Raw genomic sequence first — 7,793 nt, 5'->3', positions numbered from 1 at the left:
GGAGAGTGTGTGTGGCGGAGGGGGAGAGTGTGTGTGGCGGAGGGGGAGAGTGTGTGTGGCGGAGGGGGAGAGTGTGTGTGGCGGAGGGGGGAGAGTGTGTGTGGCGGAGGGGGGAGAGTGTGTGTGGCGGAGGGGGAGAGTGTGTGTGGCGGAGGGGGAGAGTGTGTGTGGCGGAGGGGGAGAGTGTGTGTGGCGGAGGGGGGAGAGTGTGTGTGGCGGAGGGGGAGAGTGTGTGTGGCGGAGGGGGAGAGTGTGTGTGGCGGAGGGGGAGAGTGTGTGTGGCGGAGGGGGAGAGTGTGTGTGGCGGAGGGGGAGAGTGTGTGTGGCGGAGGGGGAGAGTGTGTGTGGCGGAGGGGGAGAGTGTGTGTGGCGGAGGGGGAGAGTGTGTGTGGCGGAGGGGGAGAGTGTGTGTGGCGGAGGGGGAGAGTGTGTGTGGCGGAGGGGGAGAGTGTGTGTGGCGGAGGGGGAGAGTGTGTGTGGCGGAGGGGGAGAGTGTGTGTGGCGGAGGGGGAGAGTGTGTGTGGCGGAGGGGGAGAGTGTGTGTGGCGGAGGGGGAGAGTGTGTGTGGCGGAGGGGGAGAGTGTGTGTGGCGGAGGGGGAGAGTGTGTGTGGCGGAGGGGGAGAGTGTGTGTGGCGGAGGGGGAGAGTGTGTGTGGCGGAGGGGGAGAGTGTGTGTGGCGGAGGGGGAGAGTGTGTGTGGCGGAGGGGGAGAGTGTGTGTGGCGGAGGGGGAGAGTGTGTGTGGCGGAGGGGAGAGTGTGTGTGGCGGAGGGGGAGAGTGTGTGTGGCGGAGGGGGAGAGTGTGTGTGGCGGAGGGGGAGAGTGTGTGTGGCGGAGGGGGAGAGTGTGTGTGGCGGAGGGGGAGAGTGTGTGTGGCGGAGGGGGAGAGTGTGTGTGGCGGAGGGGGAGAGTGTGTGTGGCGGAGGGGGAGAGTGTGTGTGGCGGAGGGGGAGAGTGTGTGTGGCGGAGGGGGAGAGTGTGTGTGGCGGAGGGGGAGAGTGTGTGTGGCGGAGGGGGAGAGTGTGTGTGGCGGAGGGGGAGAGTGTGTGTGGCGGAGGGGGAGAGTGTGTGTGGCGGAGGGGGAGAGTGTGTGTGGCGGAGGGGGAGAGTGTGTGTGGCGGAGGGGGAGAGTGTGTGTGGCGGAGGGGGAGAGTGTGTGTGGCGGAGGGGGAGAGTGTGTGTGGCGGAGGGGGAGAGTGTGTGTGGCGGAGGGGGAGAGTGTGTGTGGCGGAGGGGGAGAGTGTGTGTGGCGGAGGGGGAGAGTGTGTGTGGCGGAGGGGGAGAGTGTGTGTGGCGGAGGGGGAGAGTGTGTGTGGCGGAGGGGGAGAGTGTGTGTGGCGGAGGGGGAGAGTGTGTGTGGCGGAGGGGGAGAGTGTGTGTGGCGGAGGGGGAGAGTGTGTGTGGCGGAGGGGGAGAGTGTGTGTGGCGGAGGGGGAGAGTGTGTGTGGCGGAGGGGGAGAGTGTGTGTGGCGGAGGGGGAGAGTGTGTGTGGCGGAGGGGGAGAGTGTGTGTGGCGGAGGGGGAGAGTGTGTGTGGCGGAGGGGGAGAGTGTGTGTGGCGGAGGGGGAGAGTGTGTGTGGCGGAGGGGGAGAGTGTGTGTGGCGGAGGGGGAGAGTGTGTGTGGCGGAGGGGGAGAGTGTGTGTGGCGGAGGGGGAGAGTGTGTGTGGCGGAGGGGGAGAGTGTGTGTGGCGGAGGGGGAGAGTGTGTGTGGCGGAGGGGAGAGTGTGTGTGGCGGAGGGGGGAGAGTGTGTGTGGCGGAGGGGGAGAGTGTGTGTGGCGGAGGGGGGAGAGTGTGTGTGGCGGAGGGGGAGAGTGTGTGTGGCGGAGGGGGAGAGTGTGTGTGGCGGAGGGGGAGAGTGTGTGTGGCGGAGGGGGAGAGTGTGTGTGGCGGCGGGGGAGAGTGTGTGTGGCGGCGGGGGAGAGTGTGTGTGGCGGCGGGGGAGAGTGTGTGTGGCGGAGGGGGAGAGTGTGTGTGGCGGCGGGGGAGAGTGTGTGTGGCGGCGGGGGAGAGTGTGTGTGGCGGCGGGGGAGAGTGTGTGTGGCGGCGGGGGAGAGTGTGTGTGGCGGCGGGGGAGAGTGTGTGTGGCGGCGGGGGAGAGTGTGTGTGGCGGCGGGGAGAGTGTGTGTGGCGGCGGGGGAGAGTGTGTGTGGCGGCGGGGGAGAGTGTGTGTGCGGCGGGGGAGAGTGTGTGTGGCGGCGGGGGAGAGTGTGTGTGGCGGCGGGGGAGAGTGTGTGTGGCGGCGGGGGAGAGTGTGTGTGGCGGCGGGGGAGAGTGTGTGTGGCGGCGGGGGAGAGTGTGTGTGGCGGCGGGGGAGAGTGTGTGTGGCGGCGGGGGAGAGTGTGTGTGGCGGCGGGGGAGAGTGTGTGTGGCGGCGGGGGAGAGTGTGTGTGGCGGCGGGGGAGAGTGTGTGTGGCGGCGGGGGGAGAGTGTGTGTGGCGGCGGGGGAGAGTGTGTGTGGCGGCGGGGGAGAGTGTGTGTGGCGGCGGGGGAGAGTGTGTGTGGCGGCGGGGGAGAGTGTGTGTGGCGGCGGGGGAGAGTGTGTGTGGCGGCGGGGGAGAGTGTGTGTGGCGGCGGGGGAGAGTGTGTGTGGCGGCGGGGGAGAGTGTGTGTGGCGGCGGGGGAGAGTGTGTGTGGCGGCGGGGGAGAGTGTGTGTGGCGGCGGGGGAGAGTGTGTGTGGCGGCGGGGGAGAGTGTGTGTGGCGGCGGGGGAGAGTGTGTGTGGCGGCGGGGGAGAGTGTGTGTGGCGGCGGGGGAGAGTGTGTGTGGCGGCGGGGGAGAGTGTGTGTGGCGGCGGGGGAGAGTGTGTGTGGCGGCGGGGGAGAGTGTGTGTGGCGGCGGGGGAGAGTGTGTGTGGCGGCGGGGGAGAGTGTGTGTGGCGGCGGGGGAGAGTGTGTGTGGCGGCGGGGGAGAGTGTGTGTGGCGGCGGGGGAGAGTGTGTGTGGCGGCGGGGGAGAGTGTGTGTGGCGGCGGGGGAGAGTGTGTGTGGCGGCGGGGGAGAGTGTGTGTGGCGGCGGGGGAGAGTGTGTGTGGCGGCGGGGGAGAGTGTGTGTGGCGGCGGGGGAGAGTGTGTGTGGCGGCGGGGGAGAGTGTGTGTGGCGGCGGGGGAGAGTGTGTGTGGCGGCGGGGGAGAGTGTGTGTGGCGGCGGGGGAGAGTGTGTGTGGCGGCGGGGGAGAGTGTGTGTGGCGGCGGGGGAGAGTGTGTGTGGCGGCGGGGGAGAGTGTGTGTGGCGGCGGGGGAGAGTGTGTGTGGCGGCGGGGGAGAGTGTGTGTGGCGGCGGGGGAGAGTGTGTGTGGCGGCGGGGGAGAGTGTGTGTGGCGGCGGGGGAGAGTGTGTGTGGCGGCGGGGGAGAGTGTGTGTGGCGGCGGGGGAGAGTGTGTGTGGCGGCGGGGGAGAGTGTGTGTGGCGGCGGGGGAGAGTGTGTGTGGCGGCGGGGGAGAGTGTGTGTGGCGGCGGGGGAGAGTGTGTGTGGCGGCGGGGGAGAGTGTGTGTGGCGGCGGGGGAGAGTGTGTGTGGCGGCGGGGGAGAGTGTGTGTGGCGGCGGGGGAGAGTGTGTGTGGCGGCGGGGGAGAGTGTGTGTGGCGGCGGGGGAGAGTGTGTGTGGCGGCGGGGGAGAGTGTGTGTGGCGGCGGGGGAGAGTGTGTGTGGCGGCGGGGGAGAGTGTGTGTGGCGGCGGGGGAGAGTGTGTGTGGCGGCGGGGGAGAGTGTGTGTGGCGGCGGGGGAGAGTGTGTGTGGCGGCGGGGGAGAGTGTGTGTGGCGGCGGGGGAGAGTGTGTGTGGCGGCGGGGGAGAGTGTGTGTGGCGGCGGGGGAGAGTGTGTGTGGCGGCGGGGGAGAGTGTGTGTGGCGGCGGGGGAGAGTGTGTGTGGCGGCGGGGGAGAGTGTGTGTGGCGGCGGGGGAGAGTGTGTGTGGCGGCGGGGGAGAGTGTGTGTGGCGGCGGGGGAGAGTGTGTGTGGCGGCGGGGGAGAGTGTGTGTGGCGGCGGGGGAGAGTGTGTGTGGCGGCGGGGGAGAGTGTGTGTGGCGGCGGGGGAGAGTGTGTGTGGCGGCGGGGGAGAGTGTGTGTGGCGGCGGGGGAGAGTGTGTGTGGCGGCGGGGGAGAGTGTGTGTGGCGGCGGGGGAGAGTGTGTGTGGCGGCGGGGGAGAGTGTGTGTGGCGGCGGGGGAGAGTGTGTGTGGCGGCGGGGGAGAGTGTGTGTGGCGGCGGGGGAGAGTGTGTGTGGCGGCGGGGGAGAGTGTGTGTGGCGGCGGGGGAGAGTGTGTGTGGCGGCGGGGGAGAGTGTGTGTGGCGGCGGGGGAGAGTGTGTGTGGCGGCGGGGGAGAGTGTGTGTGGCGGCGGGGGAGAGTGTGTGTGGCGGCGGGGGAGAGTGTGTGTGGCGGCGGGGGAGAGTGTGTGTGGCGGCGGGGGAGAGTGTGTGTGGCGGCGGGGGAGAGTGTGTGTGGCGGCGGGGGAGAGTGTGTGTGGCGGCGGGGGAGAGTGTGTGTGGCGGCGGGGGAGAGTGTGTGTGGCGGCGGGGGAGAGTGTGTGTGGCGGCGGGGGAGAGTGTGTGTGGCGGCGGGGGAGAGTGTGTGTGGCGGCGGGGGAGAGTGTGTGTGGCGGCGGGGGAGAGTGTGTGTGGCGGCGGGGGAGAGTGTGTGTGGCGGCGGGGGAGAGTGTGTGTGGCGGCGGGGGAGAGTGTGTGTGGCGGCGGGGGAGAGTGTGTGTGGCGGCGGGGGAGAGTGTGTGTGGCGGCGGGGGAGAGTGTGTGTGGCGGCGGGGGAGAGTGTGTGTGGCGGCGGGGGAGAGTGTGTGTGGCGGCGGGGGAGAGTGTGTGTGGCGGCGGGGGAGAGTGTGTGTGGCGGCGGGGGAGAGTGTGTGTGGCGGCGGGGGAGAGTGTGTGTGGCGGCGGGGGAGAGTGTGTGTGGCGGCGGGGGAGAGTGTGTGTGGCGGCGGGGGAGAGTGTGTGTGGCGGCGGGGGAGAGTGTGTGTGGCGGCGGGGGAGAGTGTGTGTGGCGGCGGGGGAGAGTGTGTGTGGCGGCGGGGGAGAGTGTGTGTGGCGGCGGGGGAGAGTGTGTGTGGCGGCGGGGGAGAGTGTGTGTGGCGGCGGGGGAGAGTGTGTGTGGCGGCGGGGGAGAGTGTGTGTGGCGGCGGGGGAGAGTGTGTGTGGCGGCGGGGGAGAGTGTGTGTGGCGGCGGGGGAGAGTGTGTGTGGCGGCGGGGGAGAGTGTGTGTGGCGGCGGGGGAGAGTGTGTGTGGCGGCGGGGGAGAGTGTGTGTGGCGGCGGGGGAGAGTGTGTGTGGCGGCGGGGGAGAGTGTGTGTGGCGGCGGGGGAGAGTGTGTGTGGCGGCGGGGGAGAGTGTGTGTGGCGGCGGGGGAGAGTGTGTGTGGCGGCGGGGGAGAGTGTGTGTGGCGGCGGGGGAGAGTGTGTGTGGCGGCGGGGGAGAGTGTGTGTGGCGGCGGGGGAGAGTGTGTGTGGCGGCGGGGGAGAGTGTGTGTGGCGGCGGGGGAGAGTGTGTGTGGCGGCGGGGGAGAGTGTGTGTGGCGGCGGGGGAGAGTGTGTGTGGCGGCGGGGGAGAGTGTGTGTGGCGGCGGGGGAGAGTGTGTGTGGCGGCGGGGGAGAGTGTGTGTGGCGGCGGGGGAGAGTGTGTGTGGCGGCGGGGGAGAGTGTGTGTGGCGGCGGGGGAGAGTGTGTGTGGCGGCGGGGGAGAGTGTGTGTGGCGGCGGGGGAGAGTGTGTGTGGCGGCGGGGGAGAGAGAGGGGTGGTGGTGGAGGGGGAGCGACAGGGGTGGTGGTGGAGGGGGAGCGACAGAGGGAATGGGCGGGGGAGGGAGGTGGATAGGGAGGCAGAGATGGGGGAGGGAAGAGAGTGAGAGAGCGAGATTGGGAGGGAGGGACAGAAAGAGACAGATTGCCAGGGAGGGATGGACAGAAAGAGAGAATTACAGGGAGGGAGGGAGAAACTGCCGTGGACTAACTGCTTTTTTTTCTTGAAGTATAAATACAGAGATCTGACAGTGCGGGAAATCCTGAATGTTACCACTACCTACAAAGACCTCAAGCCTGTGATGGATGCATATGGTGAGTGACATGAAAATCCATGCAAATTGTCTGTATCCTTTGAAGGGAATTTGGGCTCCCCTTGATGGCTTGGCTTGTTAAGGCAGTGAGCACAGGTATGAGGAAGAAGCCATGTTCAATCTCATTGTTGATTTGGCTGATCTAAGCCTGAAAGCAATTGAGCGGGACGATTGGAATCTGCTTTCTTGGAATAGCAAGGGAATAGGTGATCTCGCTCCTGAATGGTACCTAGTGAATTTTGGCAGGAAATTGTGGATGAGGACAGGATTGTGTTTGGCTGTGATTCCCCCAGCTGCTTGGGTAAGCTACCGGAAGGCAACCGGAGCCTGCGAAGCTATAGCCCAAGAAGAAGTCAACACCTTTTGGAGAAGAAAGGTGAAACTGGACTAAGAAGAAGTCTGGTCAATACATAACTTAGTGGTGCTCTTCGCTGCCCACCCAGATAGCTGCTGGTATACATCTGGTGTACTCCACGTTCAGAGGTTCATTGGTGATCCTTCGACTGTAGCTCCTGGCAGATTGTTGTACCAGACCCCTCTGGTACTGACCACTTCGGCTTCTCCAGCTGGAGTTCAGTGTTGTTCCCTCTGTTTCCCCAGTAAAAGAAAGCTACTACAACATCAACAACTTGCATTTATCTTGTGCACTTAAAATAGAAAAACATCCCAAGGTGGTTTGCAGAGGTGTAATCGGACAAAAATCAACACCGAGACAAAGGAGATACAGGAAACTCTCTCTTAACCAGCACCTAAATAACCGGAAATCTCTGTTAACTGGCAAAATTCAGGAGTAGGTTCAGGTAAGTTTTACTTCATATTAGTGGCAGTTCCTGGATCTGAGGCTGTGTAACTGGGGTTCGTGCACTTGTTACTAAGCAACAGGGACGCTTGGTCTGTGGCCGGAGTTCCTGCACATGTTGCTAAGCAACAGGGAAGCCTGGATTTGTTGCTGTGTACGGAGCTCTCGTACCTTTTAAACTATAACTCTCTGTAATCCGGACTTTTTGATAAACCGGCACCACGCCGGTCCCGTTGGTGCCGGATAATAAAGAGTTTCCTGTATTAGGAGAAGTGACCAAAACCTTGGTTGAAGAGGTGGGTTTTAAGGAGGAATTATAAGGAGGAGAGAGGTGGAGCGGGTTAGAGAAGGAATTCCAGACTGTGGGGCCCAGACGTCAGAATTCACAGCTACCAATGATGGGGCGAAGAGAAGGAGATGCAAAATAGGCCGTCATCCAAAGTGGAGACTTCGGGGGCAGGGGGGTGGGAGCGCTGGATGCAGTTACAGAGATAGGATGGGAAAGACCATGACGGGATTTAAACACAAGGCCGAGAATGTTAAATTTGAGACATTGGGCGACCGAGAGCCAATGTAGGTCAGCGAGGACAGGGCTATTGGACGTGCAGGATAGGATACGGGCAGCCAATGTAGGTCAGCGAGGACAGGGCTATTGGACGTGCAGGATAGGAAACGGGCAGCCAATGTAGGTCAGCGAGGACAGGGCTATTGGACGTGCAGGATAGGAAACAGGCAGCCAATGTAGGTCAGCGAGGACAGGGCTATTGGACGTGCAGGATAGGAAACAGGCAGCCAATGTAGGTCAGCGAGGACAGGGCTATTGGACGTGCAGGATAGGATACGGGCAGCCAATGTAGGTCAGCGAGGACAGGGCTATTGGACGTGCAGGATAGGAAACAGGCAGCCAATGTAGGTCAGCGAGGACAGGGCTATTGGACGTGC

The 7,793-nt window shown here is 65.6% G+C and overlaps 1 protein-coding gene across 2 annotated transcripts in view; it reads left to right on the top strand.

Annotated features, from left to right (window-relative positions):
• Positions 1–7,793, top strand: part of tsg101a (tumor susceptibility 101a) — a 56,588-nt gene that overhangs the window by 12,898 nt on the left and 35,897 nt on the right. For both annotated transcript variants that reach the window (XM_086007723.1, XM_086007722.1), the window contains exon 2: positions 5,969–6,053. In XM_086007723.1, coding sequence (XP_085863849.1) covers positions 5,969–6,053 — 85 coding nt within the window. The remainder of the gene's footprint in view (positions 1–5,968; positions 6,054–7,793) is intronic.

The sequence above is a fragment of the Somniosus microcephalus genome, chromosome 15 (genome assembly GCF_052327205.1).
Source record: "Somniosus microcephalus isolate GS21.2 chromosome 15, FLI_Smic_1.0, whole genome shotgun sequence".
Taxonomy (NCBI): domain Eukaryota; kingdom Metazoa; phylum Chordata; class Chondrichthyes; order Squaliformes; family Somniosidae; genus Somniosus; species Somniosus microcephalus.
The sequence above is the reverse complement of the archived record's forward strand: the minus strand, read 5'-3'. Positions and strand labels throughout refer to the sequence as shown.